Here is a 19,189-nt window from a genome sequence, read left to right as displayed (position 1 = left end):
TGAGACGGAGTTTTGCTCTTGTTACCCAGGCTGGAGTGCAATGGTGCGATCTCAGCTCACTGCAACCTCCGCCTTCTGGGTTCAGGCCATTCTCCTGCCTCAGCCTCCTGAGTAGCTGGGATTACAGGCACACGCCACCATGCCCAGCTAGTTTTTTGTATTTTTTTTTTAGTAGAGACGGGGTTTCACCATGTTGACCAGGATGGTCTCGATCTCTTGACCTTGTGATCCACCCGCCTTGGCCTCCCAAAGTGCTGGGATTACAGGCTTGAGCCACTGTGCCCGGCCCAACTACTAGGGATTTTAAGCAGAAAGGGAAATAATATGAGATGTAGGTGCTCAGAAATGATTTTTAGAGGGGCTAGAGGAGCAGTAATGATCCCTAGAATATTGTTGTAAAACTGACCTTCTTTGGGAGCTTTTATGTATGAGGTCACCAATGAAACTAGTGAACTGTTTTTTAAAAATGGTGTATAGCTACTATTCAGGACCAGGAAGATATCACTGTGATTGCTTTAGGAACAGCTGCCTCATGACACCCAACAAACTGGAGAATGGTTATTGGAACACTGTTTCCGAAATATTTTACACCCAGATCAGTGCCTGGCACAATGTAAATAGGTTACAAAGTAGTGGTTATTGGTTTTTATTTTTAAGTGAATCAGTCATTTTTATTAAGACTTAGTCTGTAAGTGCCTTCTCCACACTCCTGTGCCTGTTATATTACAGTGAATTTTTGTTCGTTTGTTTCAAAGAAGTGGTTTTGTGGTCCAGTTTCAATCTCATTTAGTATTTTTCCTAATTTCTTTTCCTGAATTTCAGCTAGAGCTTGCTTGAGTCTGATTAGGTTGTTGCTAATTCATGGACAGATTAGTTTATTCAGTGAGTAGCAGAATTTTATTAGCACTGGAAACTATCCTGTGCAGCTTTTGAGTTATGCAGAAGCATCTTCTTAGTCTTTTTGCATGTGCCAGAGGAAACCCTTGTTAATAGAAATTGTGATCACAAGACATTCTGGAGTTTTTGTGGATTTTTTTTGAGCTCGAGTCTCGCTTTGTTGCCCAGGCTAGAGTGTAGTGGTGTGATCTTGGCTTACTGCCACCTCAGCCTCTAAGGTTCAAGCGATTCTCCTGCCTCAGCCTCCTGAGCAGCTGAGGATTACAGGCATTCCCCACCACGCCCAGCTAATTTTTGTATTTTTAGTAGAGATTGGGTTTCACTATGTTGACCAGGCTGGTCTCTTAACTCCTCACCTCAGGTGATCTGCCCACCTCAGCCTCCCAAAGTGCTGGGATTACAAGAGTGAGCCACTGTGCCTGGCTGAGTTTTTGTGTATTAAGTTATATTTGTTTTCGTTTCAGTTCATTCATTTTCCTTAGGAGAAAAATACTGTGGATCACATCCTTTGCCTTTGGAACAGAGGATAACGTGGATAATGTTGAAGCTGATGAGTGGCTGTTGGAGCAAATGCATGTTTGATGTGCTGTTTGAGCCTGTTATGAAATAAAATTAACTAGTTTTAGGACAAGTTTTTTATGTGGGCATATTTTACTTTACATTGAAAATAAGATTTATTTTTTCCTCTAAAGATCTGGAGCATGGCTAGATAATAAAAGACATGGCGTATTGATGCTGAGCTCTGGGTGTGAAGAGATCCCTAGACATAGATTTATGTGATAGTCACTTGAATACTGCACTAGTGTTGAGTGGTGTTCAGCTGCTACCAGAGACAGCTGTTCAGAAGAACCTTACAGTATATGAAAGCATGAACAGAGCTTAGCCAGCTGGACCTAATTGGCTTGACTGTCTATGTACAGTGGGTCTGTTTTGAGGGATTTAAAAATCCTTGTTTTGTCGCTTTGATTAGAAATAACAATTTTGTATAGAATGATTTCTGTTTGTTAGCGGATTACAGGTGAAAAACTAAATGGCTTTTCTCTTTCATCTTATTTTTCTGGATAAGAATGGGCCTGAAGTATAAAATGTTAGGGATAGGAACTGCCACAAACTGACCAAGAAAATGTTAATAGATGGGCAATAATTTGCCATTACCCTGCCTAATTAAAACTATTCTGTATGAGCTTCAGATTATGTTGTATTTGTACCTGTAATTTTACTTAATGATTTGTTTTACACTAACGCTTTGTTTCTTAAGTGGACAATCTTATTTTGTTTCAAGTGTGTATGATTGGAATATACTTACTAATTCCTCTTTCTTTTCTTATTTAATTAATAAATTTTTTTACAGGCCAGGTGTGGTGGCTCACGCCTGTAATCCCAGCACTTTGGGAGGCTGAGACGGGTGGAAAACAAGGTCAGGAGTTTGAGACCAGCCTGACCAACATGGTGAAACCCCGTCTCTACTGAAAATATAAAAATTAGTTGGGCGTGGTGGCACACGCCTGTAATCCCAGCTACTCAGGAGGCTGAGGCAGGAGAATTGCCTGAACCTGGCAGGCGGAGGTTGCAGCGAGCCAAGATCGTGCCACTGCATTCCAGCCTGGGCGACAGAGTGAGACTTCATCTCAAAAAAAAAAAAAATTTTTTTTTTTACAATAAGGGTCTCACTTTGTTGTCCAGAATGACAGTGGCCCAACCACAGCTCGAGGCAGCCTTAACCTCCCTGGCCCAAGCAATCCTCCCACCTCAGTCTCTCTAGTAGCTGGTACTATAGGTGCAGGCCAGCACACGCAGCTAATTTTTGTATTCTTTGTAGTAATGGGGCTTCACCATATTGCTTAGGCTAGTTTTGAACTCCTGGGCTCAAGCAGTCTGCCATCTTGGCCTCCCAAAGTGCTGGGATTACAGACATGAGCCACTGCATCTGGCTGGATGCATTTTTAAAATCTCCTTTTTTTCCCCCTTGCCCTGTCTTCTTATGGTGCTGACTAATCTCCACTTTCTGATTGTTAGGGCTAGTCTAGAGTAGGGTATACCTAGACAAATGAAGGACACTCAAGGAGTGGGAGACAGAGTCATCCTCACAGAAGGACTAATGCAGAGGCCAAGTAAAGTTCAGACACTGAGTTCCAGAGCCAAGTTCAGTGCAGAATCCAGGGTTGGAAATGATCTTAAAACAATTCAGGGCCAAATTGGTGGTATGGCGTAAAACCAGTATGATTAAAAGCAGCAGAGTATGTAGTATTGATGGTGGTGAAGGTGTTTAGGAGCAATTCAGAAAGTGTTAACCAATTGGATTGTACTACCACAACTACTTTTTTTTTGAGGCTGAGTCTTGCTCTGTTGCCCAGGCTGCAGCGCAATGGCGTGATCTCAGCTCACCACAGCCTCAGCCTCCTGGGTTCAAGTGATTCTCCTGCCTCACAGCCTCCTGAGTAGCTGGACTACAGGTGCCTGCCACCATGCCCAGCGAATTTTTGTATTTTTGGTAGAGATGAGGTTTCACCATGTTGGCCAGGCTGGTCTCTAACTCCTGACCTTGTGATCTGCCCACTTTAGCCTCCCAAAGTTCTGGGATTACAGGCGTGAGCCCCCACGCCTGGCTACTGTTTGTATGTTTAATAGAGACGTGGTTTCACTATGTTGGCCAAAGATGGACTAGATATCCTGACATTGTGATCCATCCGCCTCGGCCTCCCAAAGTGCTGGGATTTCAGGCGCCTGGCTGGGGAAAAAAAAGAAACATTAAGCCCAAGAAATGATTATTTTTTCTTTTCTTTCTTTCTTTCTTTTTTCTTTTGAGAGGAGTTTCGCTCTCATTACCCAGGCTGGAGTGCAATGGCGCAATCTCGGCTCACCGCAACCTTGGCCTCCTGGGTTCAGGCAATGCTCCTGAGTAGCTGGGATTACAGGCACGCACCACCATGCCCAGCTAATTTTTTTTGTATTTTTAGTAGAGACGGGGTTTCACCATGTAGACCAGGTTGGTCTCGATCTCTTGACCTTGTGATCCACCCACCTCGGCCTCCCAAAGTGCTGGGATTACAAGCGTGAGCCACTGCACCAGGCCAATGATTATTATTTCTTTTGGAGAGAGTGTCTTTTCATTTTTCTGGATTGCTAGAACTTTCTGGGCCAGGCGCGGTGGCTCAAGCCTGTAATCCCAGCACTTTGGGAGGCTGAGGCAGGTGGATCACGAGGTCAAGAGATCGAGACCATCCTGGTCAACATGGTGAAACCCCATCTCTACTAAAAATACAAAAAATTAACTGGGCATGGTGGCGTGTGCCTATAATCCCAGCTATTCAGGAGGCTGAGGCAGGAGAATTGCCTGAACCCAGGAGGTGGAGGTTACAGTGAGCCGAGATCCCACCACTACAGCCTGGGTAACCAGAGCAAAACTCCGTCTCAAAAAAAAAAAAAAAACTTTCTGACCATTTACATGTGTTTTTAAAACCTGTCGTTAAGGCTCTCTGGGAGCCTATTTATCTACTTCTCTGAGTAGAGGGGGAAAAAGCCAAATACATTTTTTAAAGTAAGCAAATAAGAGTTTGTTCTTTTCTTTTGAACCTGGATGTGAAAGGTTAGCATTTCTTTGCAATTTTAAGCACATTTTGAACTTCTGATTTGTATCTGCCTAATTTTTCCAGTAATGTCAAAGTTACAGCTTTAAGAAATATATGTATATTTCTTTTTTTTTTTTTGAAGATGGGGTTTCACCATGTGGCCAGGGTGGTCTTGAACTTCTGACCTCAGGTGATCCACCCACCTCGGCCTCCCAAAGTGCTAGGATTACTGGCGTGGGCCACCACGCCCGGCGCATATGTATTTCTTAATATCTCTCTCTCTATATATATATTTGGAGATAGGTACTCACTTTATATACATATTATATACATCATATATATATATATATTTGTATTTGGAGGTAGGGTCTCACTCTGTCAACCAGGATGGAGTGCATCCTTGACCTCCTGGGGTCAAGTGATTCTCCTGTCTCAGCCCCTCTAGCAGCTGGGACTATAGGCATGCACTACCACATCTGGCTAATTTTTTGTGTTTTTGGTACAGATGGAGTTTCACCATGTTGCCCAGGCTGGTCTCCCCTCCCAAAGTGCTAGGATTATAGATGTGAGCCAAGAAATATTTATAACAGAACAATTTATATTTTCATAGAACAACTGTTTTACGTAACTAAGAACTTGACATAAAATGAACAGTAGAAGCATTAGTCGTGATTGAAATTAAAGTTCCTATAAAATTTCCACTGGTGTCATTGGGTGGCCCTCAGGGTACCACAAATAAATACTCTCTTCATCCCCCATCCTCCTTAACTTTTTTGGTTTTTATTTTTACTGAAGAAATCACCATATTCTAGTCATCTGGGTGTACTGCCTTAGATTAATTTTTTGGCTTCTTGTATTTTCTACACTCCACAAGATGTTGCACAGTATCTTTCACTTGGTAGCATGACATTCTGAGTTTTGAGCTATTTACATGTATTACCTATTACATCTGTGAAGTCAAATAAACAAGAACAATACTGCATAAAATATGCCAATTTTACAGGTTGCAGCATACAGTAACTTAGAAAATAGACATGCTGTTTTATGAGGTATCATTCTTGCTGTACCATTTTGGTCCCTGGAAAGCACAGGTCTTTCTTCTGTCATGAGACTGCATTACACTGAAAAATACCACATTATGACCTGAGCTTTAAAATTTAATGTTCTTAATTGTTAAGTAATTAATTTTGAAAGTAGCTTTTGTAAGTACTGTGTAATATTGCATTTAAAATATGGTTTTAGGCTGAGTGTGGTGGCTCACACCTGTAATACCAGCACTTTGGGAGGCTGAGGCAGGTGGATCACCTGAGGTCAGGAGTTCAAGGTCAGGATTTCAAGGCTAGGAGTTTGAGGCCAGCCTGACCAACATGGAGAAACCCTATCTCTACTAAAAATTCAAAATTAGCCAGGTGTGGTGGCACATGCCGATAGTCCCAATTACTCAGGAGGCTGAGGCAGGAGAATCACTTGAACCCAGGAGGTGGAGGTTACGGTGAGCTGAGTTCGAGCCATTGCACTCCAGCCTGGGCAACAAGAGCGAAACTCCATCTCGAACCAAATTTATTAATAAATAAATGAAAATAAAGATAGTTTTATTTTCAGTCAGTGTATTATGATATGTATCCTAGCCCCTCTGGTCATTTTATAGTGGGATACAATAGAGGTTTCTTAACAAGTGTCAATTCTATTCCTGTGGAGACACCCAGCACTTGTGTGAACTAGGCATTTTGGCTGTAAATTATATTGGTATGGGATTCTTTTCTTTTTTTTTAAACAGTTCATGTTTTCCTCTTCTGGACGTCTTCAGTTAAAGCCTGCCATCTCGTGGTGTTTTAAAGCATGAGATTTAAGCATGTGACATGACTGCTGAGCTTTTCTGATGAGTAAAAAGTGAACACTATTAAATCTTTTCATATGTGATCATCATTTGGCCAGTTTATTTCTTCACTTTATTTTAATATTACAAGATTATTTTGGAACTTTTATTAACTAAAGATTCCTCCTTTAGCCAGTCCACAAACATGAGTAGAAGTACTTTTCTACAGTAGTGTTTTTTTTAGTTTATTTTTAAAATCCTATTTCTCCAAGAAAAATACAATAGCAGTTTTAAGAACAGGTATTGATAATTTTGATATTATTATTGTTATTTTGAGACAGAGTCTCACTCTGTCACCCAGGATGGATTGCAGTGGTTTGATCTCGGCTTACTGCAACCTCCACCTTCCAGGTTCAAGTGATTCTTTTGCCTCAGCCTCCCAAGTAGCTGGGATTACAGGTGCATGCCACCACACCTGGCTAATTTTTGTATTTTTTGTAGAGATGGGGTTTCACCATTTTGGCCAGGCTGGTTTCAAACTCCTGACCTCAGGAGATCCACTTACCGTGGCCTCTCAAAGTATTGGGATTACAGGCATGAGCCTGGCCATAATTTTGATGTTTTTAAGGCATTTTTTTGTGTAACTAATGTTAATAATTATTTGGGTAAGAAAAATACTGCCCATTAAAATATAATTATTGGGTTAAATACATCCAAAGGAACTTTAATTTTATATATAGAACTCCATTTAATAAAAAGTGATATTTAGAGGCTGGGTGTGGTGGCTCATGCCTGTAATCCCAGCACTTTGGGAAGCTTAGGTGGGCAGATCATTTGAGGCCAGGGGTTCGAGACCAGCCTGGCCAACATAGGCAAACCCCATCTCTACTACAAATACAGAAATTTAGCTGGACCTAGTAATGCACACATGTAATCCCAGTTCCTCTGGAAGCTGGGGCATGTGAATCACTTGAACCCAGGAGGCGGAGGTGGCAGTGAGCCATGATAACCCCACTATACTCCAGCCTGGGTGACAGAGTGAGATGCTGTCTCAAAAAATAAAAAATAGGTGATATTTAGAGAAAAAGAAACTTCAATTTGAACATCAGCTTGTGTTTTTTTTTTTTTTTGAGACAAGGTCTCACTGTCACCCAGGCACCCAGGCTCCCAGGCTGGATGGAGTGCAGTGGTACTATCTTGGCTCACTGCAACCTCTGCCTCTCGGGTTCACTCAGTTCCCCTTCCTGAGCCTCCCGAGTAGCTGGGTCTATAGGCATGTGCCACCAATGCCTGGCTTAAGATTTTGTATTTTTTGGCAGAGACGAGGTTTCACCATATTGGCAAGGCTGGTCTTGAACTCCTGACCTCAAGTGATCTGCCTGCCTTGGCCTTCCAAAGTGCTGGTTTACATGCGTGAGCCACTGCACCGGGCCCTGAACCTCAGTTTTTTGGTAGTTAGCTGTATAAACTGAAATAATTTTTATGCAAAGTATTAGGAGACGGTTACTTATTAGAGAAATCTGAAGTTACCTCTGTGTAACAAAATGGGAAGTACTTGCAAAGTTGTGGTCAGTTAGTTCTTATTAATTTCCCCTCCCCTCTTCTTTTCTTTTCTTTTCTTTTTCTTTTTCTTTTTCTTTTTCTTTTCTTTCCAGGCTGCAGTACAGTTGTGCAATCATGGCTCACTGCAGCCTCTACCTCCTGGGTTCAAGCAATGCCCCTGCCTGAGCCTCCTGAGTAGCTGGGACTACAGGTGTGTGCCACCATGCTGGGCCCTTTTTTCTTTTCTTTTTTTTTTTTTTGAGATGGAGTTTCGCTCTTGTTACCCAGGCTGGAGTGCAATGGAGTGATCTCGGCCCACCGCAACCTCCGCCTCCTGGGTTCAGGCAATTCTCCTGCCTCAGCCTCCTGAGTAGCTGGGATTATAGGCACGCGCCACCATGCCCAGCTAATTTGTTGTATTTTCAGTAGAGACGGGGTTTCACCATGTTGACCAGGATGGTCTCAATCTCTTGACTTCGTGATCCACCCTCCTCGGCCTCCCAAAGTGCTGGGATTACAGGCGTGAGCCACTGTGCCGGGACCTCTTTTCCTTTCCTTTCCTTTTTCCTTCGCCTCCTCTCGCCTCCCCTCGCCTCCCCTCGCCTCCCCTCGCCTCCCCTCCCCTCCCCTCTCCTCCTCCCCCTCCCCTCTCCTCCTCCCCCTCCCCTCCCCCTCCCATTTCCCCTCCTCCCCCTCCCCTCCTCCTCCCTTTTCCCCTCCTCCCCCTCCCCTCCCCCTCCCTTTTCCCCTCTTCCCTCTCCTGTCCCCTCCCCTTTCCTCCCCTGTCCCCTTCCCTTCCCTTCCTTTTTCTTTTCTCCCTCCCTTCCTTCCTCCCTCTCCCTCTCCCTCCCCCCCCTTTCTTTCTTTCTTTCATTGGTAGAGATGGTGTCTTGCTATGTTGCCTAGGCTAGTCTTGAATTTCTGGTCTAAAGCGGTCCTCCCCTGTTGGCCTCCCAAAATGTTGTGATTACAGATGTAAGCCACTGCACCTAGCATGATATCCTGACTTACAGTTCCTGTACATTTTGGCTTATACTATGCATTGTATTTAGAAAATAATGAATTTTCATTTCTTCAAAAATATCCTGTATTAGTGTGCCTCCTTATAGAACAAAGGGGACATGTGATCCCCCTCAGGGACAAGTAGGATTCTGGTATATTGGTCTTTATATGGCCATCTTTGACCCATAGTCATTAGTAGTCATGTGACATTGAAAGAGAATGTTAGCCAACAAAAACTCTAGATCCAATGCTTGTGAATTGCTTCTTTAATTTTGGTAGATGATGGCAGCCTTTATTTAAACTACTTACTTCTTCTGTTTGTCCCTTCCGCAGAGAGGGAGAAGGCCTCAAGTCAGGAGTATGATTTGATGTCTTATGCCTTTTAAATCTTTTCCAGCTATGCTAAGAAAGAATCTGATCTTAATGGCACCCAGATTAAGCTTCGAGAATATGAAGCAGCACTGAATTCTAAAGATGCAGCTCTTGCTACTGCACTTGGTGACAAAAAGAGTTTAGAGGGAGATTTGGAGGATCTGAAGGATCAGATTGCCCAGGTAAGGTCAATCCTACTCTTGAGCCATGTATGGTAGACTAATTGCCTCATCTGCCTTAAGCCATAGTTTTATTTATTTAAATTTTAAAATTTATTTTATTTTTGAAGTTTTAAAAATATATTTTTTGGTGACTCACTTGAAGAAAAGTGTTGAGGTGTAGGTAACATGCAAAACATCATCACCTCCCAGGTATTATATCTGGATTGTACAGATCTTGTGGCTCCCCTTCTTCCCTGTTGTACGCACACTTATTCTGTCTCTTCTCTCAAAGCCTATTTTGTTAGGAAATAAGTAAGAAAAGCGACGTCATGATGCTGCTCTGCACACAGGAAAAAATGAAAGTGGTTAGCTAAAATAACTAGTTTGATTTTTGAAACGTGAGTGAGTCGTAACATCTCTGTTCTGTTCCCTGTTGCCAGTTACCAGTTTGATGGCTGATTTGGTATGATACTCTGTGGGTGAGACCAGCAAATGGACACCCAGTTCTGTGATAAATGTTAAAATGAAGTAATTATACTTTGATAAATGTATAGGAATTGTAACAGTTGATTTCATTCATAGGTATCTTAAATTCATTATTAAATGATTGCTGTGTAATTTTTATAACAATTCTTTTTCCTTGTAATAGTTGGAAGCCTCCTTAGCTGCTGCCAAAAAACAGTTAGCAGATGAAACTTTACTTAAAGTGGATTTGGAGAATCGTTGTCAGAGCCTTACTGAGGACTTGGAGTTTCGCAAAAACATGTATGAAGAGGTAACTATGTATAATTTTACTTTGTAAAGGAATGGAGGGAGTTCTAGAATGACTTTGTCATAGCTCTACATATAATTATATTTTATTTATGATTTCTTTACCACAAAATTATATTAAATAAATAAATAATAAGGTTTGGGGATAGGGAGAAATTTTGCAGTAGATGATTCAAGCTACTGCTCCTAAGGGACTGCATTTGAGAACTCAAGCTGTTGTTGTAAACAGATATGATTTCACTTCATCTTACCTATAAAGGCTTGGTCACAGCAGCTAATTACTGTCAATATGTTTAGGCATTAGTTATCTATTTCTGCCTAACAAATTACTTCCAAAGTTCATCAACCTGAAACCACGGACTTGTATTCATTTCTCAGTTCCCGAAGGTCAGGAATCAGAGCTGCTAAACTGGGTGGTTCTGTTTTTGGGTCCCATGAGGTTGCTTTTAACCTGGGCTGGAGAAATGGCATCTGAGCTCATTTGTAGGGCTGGAAGTGTCGGTTCCTCACCTCATGGTCTTCTCCATAGGGCTGCTCATGATATGGCCCTGCTAAAAGTCAGTGATGACAGAGAGATAGAGAGAGAGAATGAACGAGAACATACGATACCAGCTACCAAGGCAGAAGCCACATTGTCTTCTGTAACCTAATCACAGAAGTTATATACCGTCACTTTTGCCTTCTCCTATGGCTCACATCTGGAGATCTGGCTACTCACAGCATTTATAGGTATATGTGTAAGTCTTTTTTTTTTCCTTAAGACAGAGTCTTGCTCTGTCGCCCAGGCTGGAGTACAGTGGCACAATCTCAGTTCATCTCAACCTCCCCTTCCTGGGTTCAAGTGATTCTCTTGCCTCAGCCTCCTGAGTAGCTGGGACTACAGGTGCGTGCCACCATGTCTGGCTTATTTTTTGTAGTTTTAGTAATGGGGTTTCACCATGTTAGCCAGGATGATCTTGATCTCCTGACCTCGTGATCCACCTGCCTTTGCCTCCCAAAGTGCTGGGATTATAGGTGTGAGCCACTGTGCCCGGCCCACTCGTGTAAATCTTAAAATATCACTTACAGGCCTTAACTGCTGTGGTCAAGGGGTAGGGGCAAAACTGTTGTTGAACAAAGGAAGTAATAAAATTGAAGAAAAGGGAATGTATATTTCATGAAAATTGGAGAGGGTTGGAATCAACCCATGGGGGAGAACATGCTCTTAATGTGCTAGGCTTAATGTTTGTAGAAGCAGTGTAATTTTGAAAACAGTGACTAACAATAATTTAAAAGTAGGAATTCATTGTAGCAGTTAAAAAATTATTTTTTTAGTTGGAGGAAAAACAATAGAAATCTGATTTTTTTTTAATGGCAGTCTAAACAAAATAGGTATTAGTGCAAGGTGCACCAGACAAGCAGTCAGATCTTGGACAACTCTTAGTGTCAGTTTCTTCTTTAAAATGACATACTGATACTGCTGTTTTTTTCTTCAAGGAGTGGTGAATATCAAAGTGAAATACTGTGTGTGAAAGCTCTTTGCAAACTGTATATAATTGTTAATAAGTGTTACTTTGTTAAAACAGTTTTTTTTTTTTTTTTTTGCAAACTGTCATGTAATTGTTACTAAGTGTTGCTTTGTTAAAGCAGATTTTTTTTTTAAACAAAATCTCACTCTGTTGCACAGGCTGGAGTGCAATGGCAGGATCTTGGCTCACTGCAATCTCCACCTCCCAGGTTCAAGAGATTCTCCTGCCTTAGCTTCCCAAGTAGCTGGGATTATAGGGGGCTGCCACTATGCTGGCTAATTTTTGTATTTTTAGTAGAGACGGGGTTTCACTATGCTGGACAGGCTGGCCTCGAACTGTCGACCTCTGGTGATCTGCCCACCTTGGCCTCCCAAAGTGCTGGGATTACAGGTGTGAGCCACCATGCCCGGCCAAACCAGATAGTTTTATATGACGTTGACTTATATTTCTGTATTGTTTTGTAAAAATTGTGATTTATCATGACTTATTTCTGATGTGTGTAGAGAACCAGGAGTAGGGTATTTTTTTGTTTGTAAGGTCACTGGTTCTTTTTCTTTTTTTATTTTGAGATGAAGTCTCACTCTGTGGCCCAGGCAAGAGTGCAGTGGCACAATCTTGGCTCACTGCCACCTCCACCTCCCAGGTTCAGGCAATTCTCCTGCCTCAGCCTCCTGAGTAGCTGGGATTACAGGCGTGTGCCACCATGCCCAGCTAATTTTTATTAGAGACAAGATTTTTTTTAATAGAGACAAGATTTCACCATGTTGGTCAGGCGGGTCTCGAACTCCTGACCTCGTGATCCACCCGCCTCAGCCTCCCAAAGTGCTGGGATTACAGGCGTGAGCCACCGTGCCCGGCCAGGTCACTGGTTCTACATAAAAAAATGACATCAGTAAAAAGTCATTTAATATTTTTAGAGGCTGAGGCAGGAGAATTGCTTGAACCCGGGAGGCGGAGGTTGCAATGAGCCGAGATCTCGCCACCGCACTCCAGCCTGGTGACAGAGTGAGACTCCGTCTCAAAAAAATCTGTGTATATACGTATACGTATATATACGTGTATGTGTGTGTGTATATATTTATTTATTTTAGAGTGTTTATGTCCCATCTTTGAATTTTTGGCTTTTGCCTTTTTTAGAATGGATTTTAAGTTATTCCTCTTAATATTTCTTTTTTACTGTTTTTGGAGACAGAGTCCTACTCTGTTGCCCAGACTGGAGTGTAGTGGTACCATCTTGGCTTACTGCAACCTTCACCTCCTGGGTTCAAGCGATTCTCCTGCCTCAGCCTCCGGGGTAGCTGGAACTATAGGCATGCACCACCACCCAGCTAAGTTTTGTATTTATAGTAGAGACAGGGTTTCACCGTTTTGGCCAGTCTGGTCTCAAATTTCTAAACTCAAGTGATCCTTTCGCCTCGGCCTCCCAGAGTGCTCGGATTTAGGCGTGAGCCACCACTCCCGGCCTGTTTTACTTAAAAAATAAAATAAAATAAAAATAAAAATCAGCGGCCAGACGCAGTGGCTCACTCCTATAATCCCAGCACTTTGGGAGGCCGAGGTGGGTGGATCACGAGGTCAAGAGATCGAGACCATCCTGGTCAACAAGGTGAAACCCCGTCTCTACTGAAAATACAAAAATTAGCAGGGCATGGTGGTGCGCGCCTATAGTCCCAGCTACTCGGGAGGCTGAGGCAGGAGAATTGCTTGAACCCAGGAGGCAGAGGTTGCGGTGAGCCGAGATCGCACCATTGCACTCCAGCCTGGGTAACAAGAGCAAAACTCTGTCTCAAAAAAAAAAAGAATTAATTTTTTTTTTTTTTTAAGATACAGAGTCTCACTCTGTTGCCTAGGCTGGAGTACAGTGTTATGATCTTGGCTCACTGCAACCTGTGCCTCCTGGGTTCAAGCGATTCTTGTGCCTCAGCTTCTCAATTAAATAGCTGGGATTACAGATGCACACTCTCACAACTGGCTAATTTTTTGTTGTTGTTGTTGTTATTTTTTTCGTAAGTCTCACCATGTTGGCCAGGCTGGTCTCAAGCTCCTGGCCTCAAGTGATCCACCTGCCTCAGCCTCCCAAAGTGCTGGGATTACAGGTGTGAACCACTATGCTGGCCTATTTTTTTTTTTTTTTTACATCGAGGTATATGTTCAGTAATAATATCTAACTTCCTTATTATGAACAGTTCGGGGGAAAAAGGAAGGAGGAAAAAGAGGAAGGAGGAGGTAGATGAAGGAAGGGCAAACCGTTAGTAGTTGCTCTTTTCATTGTTTTTATGATTTAGGTATTATTTGCTTCATGAAATAGATGTGATTTCTGGGAGGGTGATAGCAGAACTGTAATTTAAACTCGGTTTTCTGATTTTTGTCAAGTTCATGCTCCTGTGCAGTGGCCAAGAGAAAGATGAAGAAATGCACAGGAAAATACATGCACTAATATACACAAACAGCAACTTTGGTGGGTTCTACTTCCCTCTTGTGGCTTTTTTAGATATTGCCATTCTAATTTTTTTTTTCCCTTTTCTTTTCTTTTTTCTTTTTTTTTTTTTGTGATTGAGTGTCACTCAGCTGTCCAGGCTGGAGTGCAGTGGCATGATCTTGGCTCACTGCATCCCAGGTTCAAGCAATTCTTCTGTCTCAGCCTTCCCAGTAGCTGGGATTGCAGACAGTTGCCATTATGCCTGGCTAATTTTTGTTTTTTAGTGGAGATGGGGTTTCACCACGTTGGCCAGGCTGGTCTTGAACTCCTGCTCTCGGGTGATCTGCCTGTTTCAGCCTCCCAAAGTGCTAGGATTATAGGTGTGAGCCACTGTGCTCCGCCTTCCATTCTAATGGTATTTAGATAGTTCCTTAAAACAGAGTAAAGGATCATGACAACTACTTTTTCTTTTTTCTTTTTAATTTAGAGAATACTTTATTACTTTCTGTAATCAGACCCGTGTAGATAAGACCTTAAATATTTAATACAATGTGTTACCCCTGTACAAATGGAAAAAAATAAAGTTTAACGTTTCTAGACCAATATGGCTATTAATTTCTGTACAATGCCAACTCAACACAGTAAACTGGGATACTTTTTCCAAAGTCGACAGCACACCTGTTTCCAGAAGTTCAAATTAAATATATGCATATATATGTAAAAAACAATAATAGCAGTATGTTATGCATCAATAGCAGCAACAGCTTTTCCAGGTTCTGCAGTCATCTGAACAAAATTATAGGGACATCCAGCACACTCCATTTTAAAAAAGGGGGGGGAAGGTAAAAAACAAAACCCCAGAAAATTGCAAAGTTCTGTTACTGTTGTGGTACCTGGCACCATTTTTTAAAATTAGCTTCTGAATCATCATCTAGAAGGAAAACATTCTAGAATAACATCACTGAAAACAGCTCTGATAAAACATAGTCACTACTACGTATCATAAAGCAGGTACAAGATATTTTACATTCACACAGGTATGATACAGTAGTGTCCTATTTCTATAATACTAGAAGATACAATTAAAAGACTGGAGTTCAAGACCAGCATTATTTGAGATTTGATTCTACTTTTCCAGCAGAGGGCCCAAAGGGTGGCATGACACAGCTCTGTAAAGAAATGCACCTTCTTAGGATTTCCTTTAATTAGTGGCACAGTTCTAGGTACTCACTGTTATTCATGAACACCAGCTAAAAACTGGTTTAAAAAAAAAATGAGGCTGTGCGTGGTGGCTCACGCCTGTAATCCTAGCACATTGGGAGGCTGAGGTGGGTGGATCACCTGAGGTCAGGAGTTCAAGACCAGCCTGGCCATCATAGTGAAACCCCATCTTTAAAAAAAAAAATGAAACCCCAAAACTATGGGATACTTCTACTCTTTAGTAGTAAATTTTTCATATGTATATTTGAGTTAGTCAACTTATATTGTTAATCAGATCCTGTATCACTTGATACCATGTACATAATAGTTTAATACCAGCTTTTAAACGAAATCATATAAATTAGCTTGTTCTGCCTATTATCATGTCTAAGAAAATAGTTTTATGGCTGGGTGTGGTGGCTCACACATGTAATCCCAGCACTTTGGGAGGCCAAGGCAGGTGGATCACCTGCAGTTAGGAGTTTGCGACCAGTCTGGCCAAGATGGGGAACTCCCATCTCTACTAAAAATACAAAAATTAGCCAGGCATGGTGGTGTGTGCTTATAATCCCAGCTACTAGGGAGGCTGAGACAGGAGAATTGCTTGAACCTGGGAGGTGGAGGTTGCAGTGAGCTGAGATCAAGCCCTTGCACTCCAGCCTGGGTGAGTGACAGAGTGAGACTCCATCTCAAAGAAAGAAAAAGGAAAGTTTCATTACACATAAATTTTTACTTAAATTTATCATGACTGGTAAGTTTACCTTTCCATGTGCTTTGTTTTTTTTTTAAAGAGGGATTATCAATGAAACAATTTAGAAAAATAATTTTTGCTTAGTGTTTAGTATAGTTTACTGTCTAAACCCCTGATTGCATGGTAGTTTAGTAGGTCATCCAGGCCTTTCCTCGGCTTCAGAAAAATAAATAGCTATGCTCCTGAAAAGGAATAGAAAATTTCTAGGGCTTGAGATGCTACGACTTCTGTCATTAGTTTCATTTCAAAAATCTTCTCAACTGAAAACTAAGAGGCAAAAAAGTGTTTATTCACATGACTGCTTTAGGACAAACAGGCGGAGGTTTGTGTGTGAAACTTCAGATGGTTGTGATGTCACTCAGATCTGTACCAGTGCAGCCACAGTAAGTAACCTGGCTTTATGTTTTTTATTTCTTTTTTCCCCAGGAGATTAATGAGACCAGAAGGAAACATGAAACGCGCTTGGTAGAGGTGGATTCTGGGCGTCAGATTGAGTACGAGTACAAGCTGGCTCAAGCCCTTCATGAGATGAGAGAGCAACATGACGCCCAAGTGAGGCTGTATAAGGAAGAGCTGGAGCAGACTTACCATGCCAAAGTGAGCTCTCTCTTCAGAAGATTCTTTTGAACTCTTAAAATCATTACTTCACAGATCCCGTGAAGAACATGGCTTGATGTTTATCTTGTTCTTTTTAAAAATGATTCCACTAGCCTCCATGAAATATATAGAAAACTGATTTTTTTTAAAGTGCATATAAACTAAATGTTACTAAAAATTACTGGAAAAATGTAGGGTTGTTCCAATTTTATTGGAGGTAAGGAGTTGTCTTTTCGTCCTATTGATCATTCGTATTACACCAGAGCTGAACCCAAGCCATGTGAAATATCTATCTTCCAATAACAAGTACTGACATGCCGACATCTACATCCGTTCTGTAGTAAATGAATGTCCAGCTGCATTAGATCTCACTTTCACATCATCACTGTGCACAGATTGTGACTACTACACATTGGGGTTTTTTGTACAAGGGCCAAATGAAAACTTTCTGGTATTCTTTTGTCACTATTATTCACTGAAAAAAAAATTGTAGAAACTTCCCACTTACGTTAGCATGATGCAAGAATTCATAAAAATCACCAACGAATACAGGCTTTCCTGGTAAATGACTTTACCTTGTTTTAAATGTTATATGATTTGATTAAAAAGATTTTTTTGAGGTTGACTTAGAATATTAGAGTCAGAGTTGTTAAAAATTTTCATTGCATGGCCTTAAACTGTTCATGTTGCTTCTTACCTATTCTATGAAGTGGTAATTAGTGAAAGATCTTATTATAAACAGTAACTTCAGTTGAATAACATTTATCCAATATTACGCATTGAGCTAGACAGTGAATGAACTAAAGTAAGGATCAGTTACACTGTGGCGTCAAAGGGAGCCAGGGAGGAGTCACAGGACCATGTGCCTGAGACACACATACACAGTAGTGTTACGGGATTTGTATTTTACTCGAGGAGCTATTTTTTTTGCCTCTGAAAGGAAATATTTCTATCTGGTTTGAACTAATCTATAAACTAGTGTTTTCTGCTTGTTGCTTTATATTCTGTATTGAATTTGGTGGGTTAGGGATATATGATGTTTGCTTTCTTACAAACATCACCAAATCAAGTTCCTACTACCCAATCTCCTTATCAGTGTTCTCTTAGACATTAAAGGTTTAATAGATGAAATATTGAAGTAATAAACTTCGGGTAAAGGTCTAGATATGTTACCATTCTTAAAACTCATTATTTAGGAAATGAGTCTAAAAGTCACACAGAATTATGGTCATTCACACCATGTCAGCAAATTTCATGATGCTTTTCCTGTGTTTCTTCAACCAGTTACCAGCAGGACTTAGGTTTGAAATACCTTGAGGTGAATCATGCTTCCTTGTTTGTTTCAGTTCTCTAGATAAGACTGACTATGGTTTGCTTCTTGTTTTAGCTTGAGAATGCCAGGCTGTCATCAGAGATGAATACTTCTACTGTCAACAGTGCCAGGGAAGAACTGATGGAAAGCCGCATGAGAATTGAGAGCCTTTCATCTCAGCTTTCTAATCTACAGAAAGAGGTAAGTAAACATTCTGTAAGAAGTTAGACTTGAAGGCCACCTTCACCATGGGCACCTACCTGCTTTGCTTTGCCTGATGTCCCTCCTCCCTCTGTTTGTCACAGGATGATGTTATCCTGTGCTTTGGTCTGCATAGTACTTTTCTAGATTAGTTCATTTTGCATTGCATAAACATTCTTTGAGCAGATACTATTATTCCTAATTAGTAGATTACACAGAGCTAAGGGACTTGCCCTTGAGAAAGCAGCCTGCTAGTTTATTCGCTGGACTTACCCTAGGACCTACGTCTTTTGACTTCTCTAATAGCCTCGTCTCTACAGAGTTATTCTCAACACATTCCTTTTTTATATCATTTGAAAACCAAAATGAAGAAAAACATGCAAAAATTTCTTTGTGGGTGGTGAAGAATGCTTTGTGTTTCCAGACAAGTTCTTTAATGCTTAAAGTATATAATAATTAGGATCCAGGGAAGTAGCCTTAATTTGCATATTCCGATAAGAATTTAGGGACTCATTAATTTGTTGGTACGCCTAAGTGACAAATGACATTATTGCTGGCTGTGTTGACTGGCTACCTACCAGGGCATGATGGTGGGCTTCAGGTGCTGCACTACTTCAGATCATTTTCAGCCTAGGGTGATGTCAGTGTGGACACAAAGTGTACATATACTTCATATATTGCATTCAGAGTGATTTAGCAATTTATGTGTCTCCTTAATGATTTTGGAAATAACTTCAGCTTCTGTTTTCCTCAAAGGAGGAAATCTTGTTCTGAATTTTCCACATAAGAATAAACTTTACTTTACTCTTGATGATGCTTTTCTTCCTTTCTTTTTCTCTTTATTATTTTTAGTAAAATATGTTTCTAATTATAAAACTGATGACATTTATTGCAGGAACTTTTAAGTAAAGCAGAAAATGAGTCACATAAAATGGGGTGTTAAAAAAGAATTTAACATAGGAGCTCTTACATTGCCTATCATGTGCTTTGTTACTTACAACACAAATTTTTAAATTATTTTAAACCTATTTTGTGCTGATAGTGTTTTGAAGATTTTCTTGTAACAGTAGA

At 41.0% G+C, this 19,189-nt stretch overlaps 1 protein-coding gene across 1 annotated transcript in view; it reads left to right on the top strand.

Annotated features, from left to right (window-relative positions):
- The window catches only part of LMNB1 (lamin B1), a 60,175-nt gene that overhangs the window by 16,094 nt on the left and 24,892 nt on the right, over nt 1-19,189 (top strand). Inside the window, exons 2-5 of the mRNA XM_002744642.5 lie at nt 9,224-9,380; nt 10,009-10,134; nt 16,435-16,605; nt 17,993-18,118. Coding sequence (XP_002744688.2) covers nt 9,224-9,380; nt 10,009-10,134; nt 16,435-16,605; nt 17,993-18,118 — 580 coding nt within the window. The remainder of the gene's footprint in view (nt 1-9,223; nt 9,381-10,008; nt 10,135-16,434; nt 16,606-17,992; nt 18,119-19,189) is intronic.

Source organism: Callithrix jacchus, chromosome 2, assembly GCF_049354715.1.
Source record: "Callithrix jacchus isolate 240 chromosome 2, calJac240_pri, whole genome shotgun sequence".
In the NCBI taxonomy this organism is placed as follows: domain Eukaryota; kingdom Metazoa; phylum Chordata; class Mammalia; order Primates; family Cebidae; genus Callithrix; species Callithrix jacchus.
This window is presented reverse-complemented; position numbering and strand designations above follow the sequence as displayed.